This window comes from Triturus cristatus, chromosome 10, assembly GCF_964204655.1.
Source record: "Triturus cristatus chromosome 10, aTriCri1.1, whole genome shotgun sequence".
NCBI lineage: Eukaryota > Metazoa > Chordata > Amphibia > Caudata > Salamandridae > Triturus > Triturus cristatus.
The window spans coordinates 809,552,166-809,570,956 of record NC_140593.1 but is presented as its reverse complement, the minus strand read 5'-3'; the positions used below and the strand labels follow the sequence as shown (position 1 = coordinate 809,570,956).

At 45.8% G+C, this 18,791-nt stretch overlaps 1 protein-coding gene across 1 annotated transcript in view; it reads right to left on the bottom strand.

Moving 5' to 3' along the window:
- The window catches only part of DNAAF8 (dynein axonemal assembly factor 8), an 816,395-nt gene that overhangs the window by 759,630 nt on the left and 37,974 nt on the right, over positions 1-18,791 (bottom strand). Inside the window, exon 4 of the mRNA XM_085628378.1 lies at positions 5,524-6,000. Within this exon, the coding sequence (XP_085484504.1) occupies positions 5,524-6,000 (477 nt within the window). The remainder of the gene's footprint in view (positions 1-5,523; positions 6,001-18,791) is intronic.

Here is an 18,791-nt window from a genome sequence, read left to right as displayed (position 1 = left end):
TTTACCTCCGTATCCAGAATTGCTCCCAAGAAAGTTATATTTCTGGACGGTTGCAGAGTTGACTTCTCCTCGTTTAGAGTGAGGCCTAATCTGGCAAATAGTTCTATGCAAGCCTCTGTTGACAACCGGGCTGACGCTGCCGATGGAGCCTTGACTAGCCAGTCGTCGAGGTAAGGAAACACTTGGTGTTTCTGTCTCCTTAGAACCGCTGCCACTGGAGCCAGACATTTTGTAAAAATCCTCGGGGCTGATTTCAGACCAAAAGGAAGCACCTTGAATTGGTAATGATCTTCGGCCACCACGAACCGAAGGTACTGCCTGTGTGAAGGATGGATTGGGATATGGAAATATGCATCCCGTAAGTCCAGTTTGGTCATATAATCCCCTGGGTTTAATAGTAGCAGAATATCCTGGAGGGAGATCATTCTGAAGGTTTGATCCTTGAGGTAAGTATTTAGGGATCAGAGATCCAAAATGGGGCGCCATTGAAGAATGTTTTTCTTGATCAGAAAAAAAACGGGAATAAAATCCCCTTCCTTTCTGGGAATTCGGTACCGGTTCTATTGCTCCCTTTCGGAGCATTGTCCGAATTTCTTGCCGCATCTGATGTAAATACTTGACCTCTTGAAATCTTGGTGGCGTATGACCGAATTGTATTATGTGGAGGACCCATTGGTCAGTCGTTATCTGCTGCCAATTATGATGATGATAGGAAATTCTTCCACCCAGGGGAATATGCGACATATGAGGAATAAGTGTCACCAGACAGTCATTGTCTTCGGGTGGTGTCTTTCCCTTGGCAACCTCCTCGACCTCTAGGAGTAGATTTTGTGAAACCTCCAGTCTGTCTCTGTGAATATTGTTGACGATATGGCTGAGATGATGTGGAGTAGGAAGAATAGCGGCCTTGTTGATAACCTCCTCTATAAGAAGTTTGGCCCCTACCTCTTGAGCCACGAAAAGGAACTTTTCTATACTGTAATGTTCCCAGAGATTTCGCTGTTTCCGTATCCTTCTTGATACTCTGTAAGGCCTCATCAACATGCTTTCCAAACAGATCTTCCCCATTGAATGGAAGATCCAAGATCTTATTCTGGACTTCAGGCCTAAAAGATGTTGCTCTCAACCATCCTTGTCTGCGTAAAACAGCCGCTCCTCCCAGAGATCTGAAGGCCGTGGTCGCAATGTCCATTGCACAATCTATGACTTTAGCCAAAGTCCTTTCACCTTCCTGGAGGATTTTCCTGGCCTCTTGTCTGTCCGCTTCAGGTATGCTGTCTAAGTATGGTGATAGGTCGCACCACATTTGCCTATCATACCTGCCCAGGATGGCTAGGGCATTTGCTGCCTTGACCAGAAGAGCAGACATGGACAAAAACCTCTTCCCTGCATTATCCAAGCACCTACCCTCTCTGTCCGGTGGCGCTGAAATTGGAGCAGACGGATTCCTCGATTTTTGCAGCGCCGCTTGAGTTATAACCGAGTCCGGTTTGGGGTGACCTAATAAACAAGCCGGAGCATCCGCAGGCGCTTTGTATTTGTTGTCAAGCCTAGCAAGCACTGGAGTAACCGTTGCCGGCGTCTCCATAACTTTGAGACCTTCCTCCCATAGATGACTCACAATTGGAAGAGATCTAATCGTCTTGCGAAACGGTTCTTTGAAATCATATAAAAAGCATTCTGCTTTATCTGATGACATATTGAGCGCAAATCTCTGTGCGGCTCTCTCCATCAGATTATGGAACCCTCCAATGTCCTCCGGAGGGGAATCCACAGGTCTCGGTGACGGAGATGAAGGGGACGGAATCAGATAATCATCCCATTCCTTACTAGGATCTGTTATCCCCCCTTCCTCCTGCTCTTCATCGTCAGATGTGTCTAGAACCGGTTGTGGCAAAGGTGATATTGGCCCAGGAACCGGTACCTCCTGTCTTCGCACTGGTGTACATGGAACAGAGTGCGACAGAGCCACTGGAATCCTTTGGGTAGAAAGAGGCAAAGGATGCCTCCTCTTGTAATCATCCAACATGAACTGCAAATCCGTCAGTAGAGAAGCTGGAACACTCACCATCTCTTCCTGATCATGTTGTCGGGGACGGTCCTGATAACCCCCATACTCATCCTCCCAGTCATCCTCCTGACATTTAACATGTAACTGAGAGGGGCTACTTGCATAGCCAAACGGACCCTCATTATCATCCTCCTGCGAATCCTCCTCCTCCAATAAATGGGATGGAACCAGAGGCGTTACCTTACTAGGAGACGTAATGTCCGGGGTAATCCTTCTTTTCCTGGCAAAATCCCGCTATTCTGGGGTTTTTTCCCTCGTCGACGAGCCCGTCGACGAGATTGCCATAGTAACCGCCGACGACACCGTCGTCGCCGATGCCGCCGTCGACGCTGTAGACATCGTCGTCGTTGTCGTCGTCGACGATGCAGTTGTCACCGTCGTTGACGGTGCCGTAGACGATGTAGTTGTGGTCGTCGTCATTGTCGTCGACGCTCTCGTCGTCGACCCTGCCATCGACGATCCCATCGACGATGTAGATTTTTCTAATTTCTCCTCAGGTGAAGTAGACGCTGGCTTTTTAAGCGTATGTTTAATTTTAAGGGTTGATTTTGAAGGCTCAGAACTTGTTTTCTTTGACTGTTTTACCCCTGAAGCATGAACCTTGCTCTCCTTTTCCTTAATTTTAGGAGATTTTGAGGGACTGCACTCTGAAGACCCAGAAGTGGTCTTTTTAAGAGCCTTCTCAGGTTTCTCCCCTGAGGTATGAGCCTGAGGAGATCTACCTCTCTTCTGAGACCTCCTTGAAACAGTTGACGCCTCATCACTGTCACTAGACATGACGTCCTTCCTGGTTTTAAGTTTTTGGAGCCAAATTAAAAGTCTGCCTTCACGATCCCTCAGAGTCTTATTAGAAAAGGTACGACATACCTTACACTCCTTCGCCTGGTGGTGTGGGTAAAGGCAGTATATACAGTCTTTACGAGGATCGTCAGTATATAATCTCTTCTTTGAACAGGTGGCACAGGCCCTAAACAAGCCTTTCTTCTCCTTATCAGCCATTCTCCAAAAGATGATGTAGAACATTTAGTTGAAAAAATCTCCTCAATCTAGAACCAACTGTAGAATTTGAGCAGAGCTCAAAGGAGACTCCCTAGCACAACGTGCGGTAGAAAATCTGAGGGGCAGAAGGTTCTCTCAGGAGCGTTCTAGAGGGTGAGAGGCTCTGATTGGTTCAGGGACAAGTTTAGTCCTTTTTTACATAACGAAGGTTATGGGTTGCAAAGGAAAATGGGCCTAGGCCTTTTTTCAGTTTGCTATAATACTAAGCAATGCTTTTTTATGTACCGGAGACTCCCGTCTCGACGACGGGGAATGATTCAGGCATGTGAATCTATGAAAGGCTCCAATACTGGAGTAAGTAGTATTAGTGAGACAGATTTGAATATTCTGCTACTGATAAGGTACACAAAGTAAGGTAGAGTCAAATGATGCCAGTTGAAGCTGGCTGGAAAGGCTGTAGATGAAGTTCTGTACTTTTTCTAATAAACTTCTTTTACCTTTCATTTGTCTTCAATTTTACAGCAAGCTTAAACTCTTCCAATTTGGTATCATACATTTTGTTTGTCTCTACGTTAATTCTAGAAGCTTCTTGCTTTGTTAGTATGGACACCTTCTCCCCCAGTTGGTCTCAAAGTTTCTCAGGGTACCAATTTGAGGCCTAGACTCTAATCCCTTGCACAGAATTTCTAAGTTCTTTTTTTTTTTAACTCTTTTTATCAAACAAGCTCAAAAGACCCTACAATCATGCACGAAGAAGCATGTCTTTTGGTTACATTTCTACGATTGTAATTCTCAATACATGGGAACAAAGATGGGGAGGGGGGAGAACAACTAGCAAGGAGCACAGTCCTAACCTCCAATGTTATCTGGAACTGGGGGAAGGCGCGCCTTGAGAATTCATCACACAGTTTAGGCCAGTATCTCCCAGGCCTCAGTCTCAGCACTCTCACAGCCCCCTAGAATTTCTAAGTTCTTGAAGCTGCTTCCTCCTTCAAAAGTATTTGCAGAAAGATCAGGAAAGAGCAAAATCCTGTGCAGCGCAAATGCTATATCTTATTTTTAGTAGTGGCCAGCCAGAGCATGCAATCACAAAGAATCTCAGCCACGTGTGTAACCAACACTGTTCCAAGTCCCTCAAGTTGAGTCTTTTGTATTTCAATAGTATTCTGAAAGTGGGTTTCGGCAAATCGGATGCACCATTTGAATCTTCAGCTACATGATTTGCTAGGAATTACTATTTTAAACTAAGTACTCATTTGAACCCACCACGGGCATTGCAAGAGTGTCTTATATTTTCAATATTTCCATTTTAGACTCTAATTCAATCATCATCTCTATTGCAAAATACTGGAACCCATAATTTTTCGCATGGGTGGAGGTTACTAGCCTTCTCCTGTCTCCTTTTTTTCAGTGAAGCAATCTTGTTTTCCACTACATTCACTCTTCACTCTAGAGATTCCTTTCTTCAATTGCCACTATCTTGAATTCAATCTTATCCATTTTGATATTGAGTCTCTTGCAAAACACTGTGCTTCTCCCAATTTTGAGAGGCTTCTATATCCCCTTATTACTCACTTTGTCAGCATCAAAATTAAAAGGGTTGTAGAGTTTCAGAAAAATAAACTTTAGAAGAAATTTACATTTATTTCATCCTTGTGATATGCATTTACTCTACAATAACAAATAACTGATAAGAGAGTGGAAAACTCTTTATGGAGGTGTCTCCCTCAGCAACAGTGTGAATAGGATGATGTAAAAATAATCCACATAATCTGCTCACTTTTTCCATTATCCGAAAAGGTTTATGTAATTCAATCTCAAGAACTCTCTACAGAAAAGCAGATCTATCCACTTGGGTGACCCTATATTCGCCCCCTCAGAGGCCAGCTTCGGATGACACTCAAGGTATTGCCTGATGCTCCCTCTGCACAACTTCCACACTCCACGTCTGGGTCTATAGACTCCTATCTTGTAAGGAATGGGCACTCTACACAACTCACATTATGTTCCCACATCTCCTGCCTCACTACCATGGTCACTGTAGCTAACCATTCTCTCCCCAGACCCTATTTGATTGATTTGGGCAACATCAATCAACCTCAGATCCCCAAAGCTAGCTGCTCCTATCTCCAGGTGCAGAGTTGGCTCCTCCATTTTAGTGTGACTACCCAACCCTCACACTTCACTCTGGAGTGCTGCCTGATTGCACACAGAACTAGAGAAAGTAAGTTTTCTCTGAAGCCCACCTACCTGCACTACCAGGAAAGCACTAGAGATCTCAAAGAGATAAGATGCACAGCTTTGACTTATAAAATGTATAATGTGAATAAATACAATCACATTTCTAAACAAACAGGTGTATCGGAAAAACATCAATTTAAGTTTGCATTTATACAGCATATTTATTAGCAGATATGTACAGCTTTGTATGAGCAGACATGCATTTATATTACCTGTAAAGACTCCAGAGATAGACCTCTATGTGGCTTTGGATGGCTGGTGCCTCGATCCCTATGGGAACCTTTGGTGATTTCTTTTGAATGCTGGAAAGGCAGATGGTGTGTGCCTTCTGGATTGCTGAGAGCTCGAGGATGCTGCAAAAAGGTCTCCTTCGAAGCATGCAATTCTGTCTCATTTATATCAACTCCACAGTTCGCTTGACATTTCTCACAGTCTAGTTTTTCAGTAGCAAGTATCATGTTAGGTGGCGTGCTTCGCTCTCTGTGACAGTTCTCCACTGTTTGTGCTACTATGGTGTCCGCATGCTCTTCATCTAAATGTCTCAAAGTTTCTCCTGCTACAATAGAGAGGTCTGTCCTCACTGGACCTTGAGGTGCACCAGGCACGATAGCGACAGCTCTATTTTCCACCAGATCAGCAAAGTTCTGTGTAACGTCTTTTTCTGGGAGCTTGGTGGGGCCATAGATTTCCTATAGATGCAGTGAATAAAAAACACAATGAATATTGAATATGAGACTAACCAAATGGTAAGCTATTGGAGGGACCAGAACATGCTCAAAAGTGTACCAAGGTGGCCACCATCATGTAAATATTCCAGTGTAAAGACTGGGAATATTGTAACCTGGACAGCTGAGCAGAGTTTAAAAAAAAATGAAAGTGTATAAATGGATTCTAATGCAGAAATCAGACGTAGAACAACAATCTTGCAAAATGTCCCATAAAATGCCCCAGATCTAAGATATTGTCCTTATATGGGAAAGGATTAATAGAGTGGGCTCCTGTCTACAACCACAGCTCTCAAGCACTGGTATGTAGGCCAATAGTTTTGGTGGAGCGTAGGGGAAAGTGGGGGTTTAACCAGGAAATGATTCTAATTGACTTTCAATAGGGTGGCACAGAAGACTACAAAGTTGAATCTTCGTAAGAAAAAGTCTGAGTGCCATCTTGACAATTCTGGACAAAATTTGTTTTGTCACTGTAAGAAATGTGATTCTGTGGTGCTCAATCTTTTTGCACTCGTTTGACTTTAAAAGGAAAGCTAAGAAATGTTATGATCGCATTGCCTTTTTAGAACCTGCCAGTGTCGAATAAAAACTACGATATACCAACATCCATTTTATTGGAGTTCAGGCCATTGTGTTGCTTTGCGTTTTGATGCATTATTGTGGCGTGCTACCTCATGTTGTTACTTACTCTATATTTTATTTGCCTAGTCAGAGATGTCAATAAATGATCTAATAAATGTTGTTCACTGTCATGTTATGTTATTCCTTCCTATGCTATTCCATGAAATATTATTCAACTCTGATCTAAGCCAGTTTAATTTACAAAGAGCTTATTAAAGGTTAAAGCAAAGTAAAGAAATCCCTATGCATCGCTATTTCATTAAGAAATATAGGCAGACGCATCAATAATAATAACAAAAAAAGATACTGAACAACATAATTGGGAGATCTCTACTCTCACAGAAAGACCAATGAAGTTGGAAAAAGAGGGAGAGAAGGCAGAGATAAATGTAATGATACTAAAGTTCAGTTTTAGGTTTAACACACGTACTGCTTACCCGGGGTTTGCTTTGCTCATGACATCAACAGTGCCTTCCATAGTCCATTGGTATCGGTTCAGTCAATTTACATCGCTATTTGGGGAGCATAATCTTGTTGGTAGTTCTGATGTACACTGACACGAGGACAGCAGACTTTATACTATTTGCAATTTCTCACAAACTAAGTTGTACAATTCTATACCCGTTCAGCAGTGCTGGGCATTCAATGGAGGGGTGATGACATGGCCAAATATTGTGTGTTATTGTGCCCAAAAGGTGACATCTGTGCTAGCAATTGCCTGTGACAGCAAGCGTCATACACTGCAGTTTCAACATTGCAGCATCAAACTAATGTACAATGTAAAATTGCATTTTAAGCTCTAAAACTGAAAGAGACATCATTTAACCTATTCCAGTAGACTGTAATTTGTGGTATTCTATTGTTATAACGACAGCTTCAGACCATTCCACAGTGGGGTATTGTAAGCATCGAACATTAACCTAAACGAGCTCTTGACAAACAATTTGATCCGGGGGAGGGTCATTATAGATGCTTGTCATGTCTTACTAAGTAATAAGGGGCCTTTAATTTATCCTTGGACATTTTTCAATTGCAAATAGCCCAAAACACTGCTGTTCGTCTAATCTTCTATCTGCTCTGCCACTGTTCTACCTCTCAGGTACTGACTAAACTTCACTCGCTACCTATTGGCAAACATGCACTCTGCCTTTGTCCCCATGCCTTTTATGGCTGCAGTCCCAGACAACTTCAAAAGAGAATTCGACCGTATCACCCCACTCATCCTCTCAGCGCTGCCTCTTCTCATCTTTTGGTGGCTCCCAGGTTCCATCTTCCACTTGCGGTGGACGTGCTTTTTCCTATATTGGCCCTAGGCACTGGAACTCGCACCCTCTTCCTTTTCATATGCAAAATAACTTCCTAGCTCTCCACAAATGACTGAAACGTATCTCTCTACATTGTAGTTTTATTTGTCCTTTATGTCAATCTTTTTCCTGTCTTTGATTAGTACTAGACACCCCCTGGAGGTAAAGGCATGCTCTACAAATTTTGTTGCATTTTTCCTTTTATGAGTACTGGTATTTAGGACATAAAGGTCTTTTAAAACGAATGTGCTAGAAGAAGACCAGGCATGCAAGCATTAGGTGGGTATTGGCCTAGATGAAACAATTATTGGTCAACGATGCAATCGGGCGAGTTTAGTGACATTTATACCAGTCAGATGCTGTAGTCTACACCAACAACCCAGTGTGAACTCCACGATGTAGTGTTCCTTTACAGGTAGTGTGAAGGAGCATGGAGCAGAGAAATAGTTTCCAGGTGCCAGGAGACCAATATACAAGATTTGATCTCTTCCCATGCAATTTAAGTGGTGACACATGCCACCACTCAATCTGTGACAAACTAATAGGGCAAGCCACGGTACACCAAGAGATTTCGTTCGTCAAGTTGACAGGCTCATGGCATGACCATTATAGACCTGAATTGCTGTGGGTTGGCGCTGGTGAGATTTGGGTCTAGTTAGCGCCTACAAACAACTTTTGCCGTTCTTCCTTCATTTACAGTTCTGGCATTGTTATCTATATTATAATGCAAGATTTAATGATGATACACACAGAGCCCTTTGTTGTTTTCACATCTCTATAGGGGGCACAGAGCAGTTGAGTGGTATTACAAGGGACAACAAGTTCCAGCTTCGGTGGTTGGGATAGCCCACCTTGTATTGTCATTTGAAGCTAGAGTTCTATTACCTTATAAAGAAACTCAGCCTTCAGCCTCGTTTCTTCATATGGTCATGGAACTTCTTGGTGATTTGCTATTTTCTTATAATGTGTGACAGGGGTTACTTTATCCCATCTATATTATTATATTCTGCTGTGTTTTAGGCTATTATATTCTAGGTTATACTATGTTATGTAGATCTTCTCTATTTTATTCGACATTATTCAAACCTATGTTACTCTAGGTGATTTAAGACCAGGTATGTTGAGATAGATAGATAGATAGATAGATAGATAGATAGATAGATAGATAGATAGATAGATAGATAGATAGATAGATAGATAGATAGATAGATAGATAGATAGATAGATAGATAGATAGATAGATAGATAGATAGATAGATAGATAGATAGATAGATAGATAGATAGATAGATAGATAGATAGATAGATAGATAGATAGATAGATAGATAGATAGATAGATATGTATATATAAATAAATAACCTACTGGTGGCTGCCAGTAGGTAGTTATAGTCTGGACCATGCTTCCAAAGGAAAAGCATTTTTTTAATCTTCACAAACTTTTCCAAAAAAGTGTGTCAGTGGTTCGTGTTGCACATGGAAAGTTGTGGGGTGGTTCGTCAAGTGGGGGCAGAGAGAAAGGGGGGGGGGTAAAAAAAAAAGTGTGTTTCCAATGATAATTCCCATAGGAGCTTTAGACACAACTACAGCCCGAACCGCTGGACAGAATTACACTGAATTAGGCAAAAAGGTAGATTTTGGTTTGCAGATCATGCTTTCAGTTATTTAGTGTAAATCTGTTCAGTAGGTGTTGAGAAATTTAAGGAAATCCAAATTTATTTATCTGCGATCGGGAAGTCTTTGCGAATAATGACAAGCTTGTGCAGAGATCTGCAGAGCTCTGATTGGCTGCCAACACTTCAACCAGGAAGTATTGGCGGCCACCTTGGAACTCGGTTTGAGCTGACAGCAACCGCCAAGCAAAAGCAAACACTCCGATTCCAGTGTGCGAGAGCTGTCAAAGTGCTCCCGCCTGCTGGAAGCGGAGGTGTCATCTCTTTCCCTGCCCGCAGACATGAGGGCAGGGAAAGAGATTAAACTATTGCTCCTACACAGAGGGAGCTGCCTTTCCAGCAGCTCTCTTCATGCAACAGCAATACTGGCTCCCGCAAGAGGTGGGAAGCCCGCAGGAAACGCTGGGGTTTTGAGGCTATCCCCGCGGTCCCCATGCTGTACACTGGGTGCCAAGGGCACACAGAAGAAATTGCCGGGCCCCTTGGGTGCCTGGGGCAGAAATAGGCCCGGAGAGGGGGCCGCGTAGCCCTTACCCTATTTGTTTATGATCTGGTCCCCGGGTCTGAAATCACCCTGGGGAGGGGGGTCGCACGGCCCTACTCCCCCATTGCATTATGGCTGGGTCCTGGGGGATCGGGTACCAAGGGCTGCAATTGGCAGGGGGAGGGGCCGATTTCAGCCCGGTGACTACATCCCCCAGGGCCCAGCCTTAATGCAATGGGGGAGGAGGACCATGCGATCCCGTTTCCAATTCTATTGTGGCCAGGCCCCAAGGATGGGCTTTGCAGGGTTGAAATCGGCCAAGGGAGGTCAGTTAAGACCAGGCCCTGGGGGATGGGGTTACCTGGGCTGAAATTGGGGTGGAGGTATGCAGCCCCTCTACCCCATTCAAATATGGCTGGGCCCTGGGGATGCGGTCCCCAGGGATAAAATCGGACTGGAGAGGAGGGTGCACACCCCCCCCCCCCAATCAGTTAGGGCAGAGACCCAAGGGTTTGGGTCCCAGGGGGAAAAATCTGCCCCAAGGAGGGGCCCACTGACTCATGGTGGGACCCAGGGGATGGGGCCCCAGGAGCCCAAATCAGCCCCACTCCCATTCAAATGTGGCCTGGCCTCACACACCCACTCGCAGACCAACATACCCCCCCCCCACAGACCCACACAGTCACTCACACACCCACACAGACCCACTTAGGCTCATGCGCCCACTCACAGACCCACTCAGAGACTCACACACTCACTCACAGGCCCACTCAGACTCATGCACCTACTCAGAGACTCACGCACCCACTCACAGACCCACTCAGAGATTCACATACCCACTCACAGACCCACTCAGACTCATGCACCCACTTCGATACTCATGCATTCACTCACAGACCCATGCAGAGCCTCATGCACCCACTCAGAGACTGACTCACACACTCATGGAGGCACTTGTGATCCCACTCAGACACTCTCAAACCCACTGAGACACTCACTCAGATATTCATGCACCCACTCAGACACTTACACAACCACTCACACACCCACTGAGACACTCACACACTCACTCACACACCCACCGAGACACTCACTATCAAAGGTTACAGTTAGGAAATAGAATTTTAAAAAACTTGGAAATTCACTGAAAAAAACTGGTTAAAGGGATGTTATAGGTAGGAAATAGGATTAAGAAAACTTTAGAAATTCACTGAAAAAAACAAAGGTTACAGGGACGCTATAGTTTGGCTCAGGTTTCACTCGTACAAAACCATAGAAATTCAGAAGTTATAGTTACCTGATCTAACTATAACTTACGCCCTGCAATGCACTGCTTATGACCTCACACATTACATCACTCATGACATGCTCAGTTACATCACTGCTGACATCTCAAATGACATCACTGATGACATCATCCCATGAGTGTGTTTTGTAAATGTTTCTCAGACTTAAAGATATATACTACGCTAGAGCATAAGTTAAATGACTATTCTTTCTGTACTAGTAATAAGTCACACTATTTCTAACATATCTGATCTGAGTGGCTGTGTGACTGTCTGTATCAGTGTGTGAGTGGATGTCTGAGTGGCTGTATGGGTGTGTGAGTGGCTGTATTGATGTGTTAGTGGGTATGTGAGTAGCTGTATGGGTGAGTGGGTGGCTGTGTCAGTGACTGTACTGGAGAGTGAGTGGGTATGTGAGTGGCTGTATGGGTGAGTGAGTGACTGCATAGGTGTGCGAGTGGCTGTATGGGTGACTGAGTGGCTGTATGGGAGGGGGAGGGGGTGTTTGAGTGGCTGTATGGGTGACTGAGTATCTGTTTGAGTGTGTGTATAGGTAAGCGAGTAGGTGTGAGTGGCTGTATGGGAGTAAATGTTTGTGTGAGTGGCTGTAAGGGTGAATAAGTAGGTGTGTGAGTGGTTGTATGGATATGTGAAAGGGTATGTAAGTGGTTCTGTGGGGGTGTGAGTGGGGGTGTGAGTGGCTGTCAGTGGCTGTATGGGTAAGTGAGTGTGTGTGTGAGTAGCTGTATTGGTGAGTTAGTGGGAAAGTGAGTGGCTGTATGGGTGAGTATGTGGGTAAGTGACCAATGTGTGAGTGAGTGGCTGTGTGAAATTCTGTATGGGTGATTGAGTGGGTGTGTAAGTGTTCGTATGTCTGTATGACTGGATGTGTGAGTGGCTGTATTGGTGAGTGAGTGGGTGCATGAGTGGCTGTATAGGTGAGTTAGTACATGTGTGAGTGGCTCTATGGATGAGTGATTGGTTGTGTGAGTACTGGTATGAGTCTGTGAATGGGTATGTGAGGGGATGAATGGGTGTATGAGCGGTTCAATGGGGTGTGAGTGGGTGTTTCAGTGGTTCTGTGGATGATGTAATCAGTGATGTCATTTGAGATGTTATCAGTGATGTCAGCTCCCATCAAGTAAAAGCAAACAGCTACAGCCTGAGGGTAAGCACCAGCTAGCAGGAGCTGGTAGCGGTCCCCAGGGCCATAAATGGCTCCACAAGGGGGCCACGCACCCTCCTCCATTGTAAAACTTTGCCACGGGAAAGTGGTGGTCCCCAGGGACAGGAGTCGCAACGACCCCCTACATTAAGTTATTTCAGCCCGGAGAAGTGGTAGTCCCTGGGACTGAGGGGGGGGGCTGTGTGGGCCTGCATGCATTTTATATATTTTGCTCTGGGGAGTTTGCAGTCTCCGGAGCTGCAGGAGTCCGTGCAAGACCCCTGCATTAATTTAACTTCTTTTGACCCAGGGAGGTGGGGCCCCCGGGGAATGGGCGGGGCCAGTAGCCCGCCCACATATATACATATTTAAAATGCCCTGGGAGTGGCCCTAGGAGGTGGGCCCCATGTGCCCCCTCCTTCATATTGTTCATAATCCTGGGACATAGTCCACCCGGGGATTAAAGATTACAGAAGTGTGGGAGCCCACACTTTTTTGTCTTTGTTTTTCAGCATGGCTCCCGGCAAAAATTAAACAAAATAGAATGGTTTTTTTGCACTACGGGGGCCCAGTGTGACACCCTCAAGAGGCCAAAGGGGTCCAGGCATTCCTACCCTGCCCCCTTCTCTTTTTAAAAAATTTTTTTCTGGGACTCGGCTACAGCTGAGTCCCAAGATGGCTGCCAACACTTCCTGGTTGAGCCAAATAGATCTCAGCATCAGATCGGAAGGGTTTACAAAGCCTTTGCTTTCCTATATATACAAATTGTTTTTTTACTTTTAATTTCTCAAAAACTACTGAACGGATTCACGCCAATTTACAAAAAGGTCACTTCCTGGACCAACAGCTACCGTTCTACGAAATGTGGTGTACTTCAGTTCAGCGGTTCGGGCTGTAGTCGTGTCCAAAATCTCTATGGGAATTAACATGGAGAAATATCTTTTTTAGGACCACCCCCTTTTCTCAGCCCCTGCTTGACGGATCACCACAAAACTTTCAAGACAGCAGCTGGAGTAAGCGCAGTATTAGTTTTAAAACATTTGCGAGGATTTGTCAAACACCAAAGTTATTGGCAAAACAAAAAACGCTCTTCCTATTGAAACTAGTCCTAACTATACTACCTACTGGCGACCGCCAGTAGGAAATATATACACATACATTTACTGAAAAAAACAAAGGTTAACGTAACATTATAGTTCGGTGAATTTGTCAGCATGAACGTTTTGAACTAAAAACACACAGAAATTCACCAGTTACAGTCAGCAGCACTAACTATAACTCGAGCCCTTACCATGCACTGCTTATGTCCTCACATGACATCAGTCATGATATGCTCTATGACATCATTTATGACAGCACTGATGTCATCACTGATGAAATCCTCCAATGAGTGTGTAAGTTTGTTTTATATTTCTCATAGTGGCGGGTAAATACCATATTACTTTTCTTCCTAAATTTGCACAGTCTGTGTCCAGCTAATGGGTATATGTGTTTACAAAACATATGTGCTTCTAATGCATCATAGGTATATAGACCTACTGAACACATTATAAATCTTTGTATTGAAGAGGTACTCTGTGTGCAGGTGACAGTTGACTTGCGTTCATTATGTTCTACACAACTTTTTTTTTCCAGCAGGGCAAAGATTCTACATACTACAGAGTAAGTATTGTATGCAAACTTGATTTATTAGAGAGAATCATGTCAGTATGACAATTTCTACTTAACATAGAAGACTGCGTGCACCAGGTACTAACCTATGCACATGTGCTTGTTTTGCTTCAGAAGATAGGCTATCTGTAAAGTTTTCGCCACAGTATGAAGGCTGCAGGTAGCACCCTCAGACCTTGGTTACTGTCAGTGAATAGTCGCTCTTTGGACAAGTTTTGCATTGAGTGTACACTGTGCTTAGTAGATACTTTTTATTGCTCTATAGTGTATTTGTCATGAGAGTTTCACTGTCTACAGTCTGGTACAGAATCTGGTGTAATTCCATGCAGCGGTTTTGCTGTCGCTGTATCTAAAGAAGTCTATGGAAAATGCATGGGGATTTTACATTTTGGGGGCCCCCTTTTTTCTCCGCCCCTTGCTTGACAGATCATCCCCAAACTGTCCAGGAAGGAACTGAGATGAATGAACTTTTTTGGGGGGAAAGTTTTGTAAAGATTCATCAAACGGGGCCAAAGTTATTAACAACCAAAAAACGCTTTTTCTATTGAAAAGCAGACCTATCTATAACTACCTAGTTGCGACCTATCACCTATTACCGGTGACCAGTAGCTAGTTATAGTTCGGACCTAGTTTCCATAGTAAAATCGTTTTTTGGTTTGCTTATAACTTTGTTAATGTTTGATGAGTCTACGCCACATTTTATAAACAAAGTGACCTCCTGTGTCTAGTTGTGCATGGAAGGTTTTGTGGTGATCTGTCAAGCGGAGGCTGAGAAACAGGGGAGGTCAAAAAAAGGGTGTTTTCGATCCAATTTCCCATAGGGATTTTGAACATGAATACAGCCCGAACTGCTGGACGGAATTACACCAAATTTGGCAAAGAGGTAGCTGTTAGTCCAGAAAGAGCCCTTTTTAGGTCTCGCGTAGCGTTGCAGCGCGAAGGCGCTGCCATCGCTTTGCGAGGCATGCATTATACACTATAGTGTGGAAGCTTTGAAGAAGTACCGCCCAATCTCTGGCCCATCTTCTTCATTGGCTTAGGTTATAAATGCTGCCTTCCGATTGGTTTTAAGCTTGTTTGACCCTCCCCATGACAGCCATGTCAGTCATTTGTATCCTTCCATGGCTACTGGCCCCTTCACTGCACAGACTACTTTCTTCCCCCTCCTCCGCCCCCCTTCCTCACACACACCCAGTTCTTGACTTCTTGCCCCCCACCCCTCTACCGCGCACTTCCAGTTGTGCTCGTTTCTGGCTCGTCTCTGACCCTGCCTGTGAAACTCCTCGACCGTGCCCCATAGAACTCAGGATCACAGTTCCCATATTTTCATGCGCTTCAACCTCTGAATAATCTGTCTCCCGCGAAGCCATGCACATATCAGATTAGAAAACTGTGTGTCCTGGAAGCGTTAGCAGCACTGGCTACAAAACATGAAGGGGGTGCTGGGTCCCTTTCAGAGCAAAGAGTGTTGGACGCCTGTGACCGAAGAATCCATGTTGCTATGACAACTGTGGCTTAACATGTTGCTTGTAAAAGAGGCGATTTCGGCAACAGCTCTTATTTCCCTTGTCTCTGTGCAATTGTTAACGTTACCAACAGCAATACCCTCACCGCCGTAAAACCACGCTCCTTACTTCCCTCCCTCCCTCGTCATGCCCACAGTAAGGCGGGGCGAATAGACGTTACACAGAGGTGTGCGGATAGGACAAAAGTGCCCACGATAAATCGGCAGTGAAGTGCGGCGCTGCCGCTCAGGCTGCAACTTTCTCTCATAGTCGGGCTGCTCGAGCACCCAGCACAGATCCCGCCGGGGAGCCGCTGCAGGTGGTGCAGAGAACCCCCTTCACTCGCGCACCCTGCCCTCCTCCCGCTTTGTGCCCGTTTCCTCCTACTCGGAGCTCTGACCAACGCTTCAAGTCCGGCAACAGCGGTAGCTGTCTGCAAAGCCGCGACGTAGTCACCAGGGTGTGAGGCTGTGCTGTTAGAGCCCCAGGCGCAGCCAATATCTTTGTCAGCACTGCGGGACGCTTTTAGGGCTCGCAGGAGGGGTCTCATCTCTGGAGACTGGAGAGACAGTCCAGCAATAACACAGTTCTTCGAGACAGCAGCAAGGGAGCCATGCCGCCTCCGCCGTCCGCTTCCGTGCGATTCTAAAGCACCAGCGCTCGCAGGCAGCTCCCAGGAGCCGTGTGACCCGGCATGGAGCTCGTCACACTCATTATAATCATTACTCAGCACCGCCACCTTTAAAGAGGTCTTTGCTGCTAGAGGGCTTTGCAGCAGCTGCTATTGGGGCTCTTGGCGTCTCTGGTTTCTCCACACTGTTCATCCTTCTGGAGACACTGGTGTAAGTAAAGCCAGCAAAGGTAAGCAGATTCCCCAGCCTATGTTAGACTACCAGCTGGCTCCTCTCCTGCGATCAACTCTTGCCACTGGCTGTCTCCAGCACGAACTACAATGTTCACCCCGGGATCCGAGTCTTTTTAGTTAGAACTGACTCTCTTGGTCTGTCCTGCCCACCTGCACTTATCAAAGTCTCCACGACGCATCTCACCATCTGTCTTCCTTCCATGGTCACATGCTCATGCCAGCATGTCCCATTTCCATCACAGGATCAGTGTCCATTCTACCTGTTTTCACATCCATCATGTGGCCTGTAGTGGTGAGTGCGTGTGTCTGTTTGTGTATGTTAGTGTTTCTGTTAGACCTGTCAGCCCTTTGGGTGGTCCCTCCTCATCATTATTTATTTTGTCCCACTTTTGCCTCAAACCCTGTTATAATTTTTCCTTTTTGGGAACCACCAGACTTTTTAGTGTTGATGCAGGGTCAGGGAGCCATTTTCCCTACCCCTGGAACTTCTGTCTGAGGGCCTGAGACACAAAATGGTGGCCACCCATTGTCACCTGTGACATCACCAGAACCTCCTGGAACATTCTAGAACCCTGTGACAGTGGGAGGCAGTTTAGAATGTTGGGAGGCCATCTCAGAGTGGCAGTTGGCAACTGACTGGAGAAGAGAGAGGACAGATTTAGAAGGAGGTCGGAGTAAGGCAGCAGAGGTGGAAACCAGTGCTTGGAGTGGGGTCCAGAAACCCACCCTTGATGCTAGTCTCTACTGACCAAGCCCAGCCTAAAGCCCTGTGTGGGATCAAGACCAGAAGAACCATCTGAAAAAACTGAATATTTGGAACAGGCCTTAAAGAAGAAGAACAGCAAGTTCCTGACCTGTTCAGCAGTGTCCTCCTGGAGTCCTGACGTCGAGAAGCCTGGAGACCTGAGGCCTGAGGTAGAGAAGCGGCGCTGACAGAAAGCAGACGTCGTACCCGGAGCCGCCAGAGGTCGTGTGAGGGCGCCGATGGAGGTCGTGGAGGGGCACCGGAGGTCGAGTAAAGAGTCACCCGAGGTCGAGTGAGGGCGCCGACGGAGGTCGTGGAGAGGCGCCGGAGGTCGAGTCGGGAGTCACCTGAGGTCGAGGTGAGGCGTCGACGGGGGAGTGAAGTCCGCCCACCGGAGTCGCCGGAAACTGAGGTGAAGCGGGCCGGAGGTCGGGAGTGGAGATCGCACTCCGGAGACACCAGGAAGTGGGGAGTCCGAGTCCCTGCGACGTCGCAAGGCGACATCGAGTCGAGACCGCCCAGCAACATCGAGCCGAGGCCGCCCAGCGACATCGAGTCAAGACCGCCCAGCGACATCGAGTCGAGACCGCCCAGCGACATCGAGTCGAGGCCGCCCAACGACATCGATCCGGAGCTGCCTCACGGCGTCGACACGGTGCCGAGCGGAGCCGATCATCTTGAAAAGGACAGTAAGTGGTAGAGGGGGCGTCTGAGGCCCCGTGGAGCCCTAAAAGACCATTCTAGGGGCTAAAGGGGTGCTAGAACCAGCCTGGGAGTGCCAGGGGTGAACTGAGACTGGTACAGTGACCTCCATAAAGGGTTGTGCAGTTTGGAGGGCCAGATCTTTAGATGACTCTTGTTCTGCCTCAGCTTAGGCCCCAGCCTTGACCAATCTAGGTGGGACACCCCCCTGCCATCCAAGTGTCCTTAAGTTGTGTATGGGCAAAGTAAGACCAAGTGACCTCATGAAAATTATTTGAACTGTAACTGTCATTGATTGTTTTACCTTATTTATTGGTGGTGCTTTATTTATTGTCATCCACTAATTTATTCCTGCACTATATTTATTGTCTGACTGTATTTATTTGCCATCTGTATTTATTGCACATCTATTTATTCTTTGCTTAATGAGGACCTGAACCTATTTATTGAAATTCCAATGTAGTATTATTTATTTGACCTGCTCGTTTGAAGGAAAATCCTAGCGTATTGTATTTCTGTTATGAAACCTGCAACTAAGAGAAAATAAGATAAAGACATATATATTTTCAACTTGACTTGCATTATTTTTATGGTGTAGTGTCGTTTTTGGAACGGATGAACGCATGGTTATTGTGAGGGTGTGACGTACGCTTCACACGGTGCCTGACCCCAACCGCTCGAGCCAAGCTACCATTGTGCTGGGAACCTGGTGACTGCTAACCCGGTTGCCCGGTTT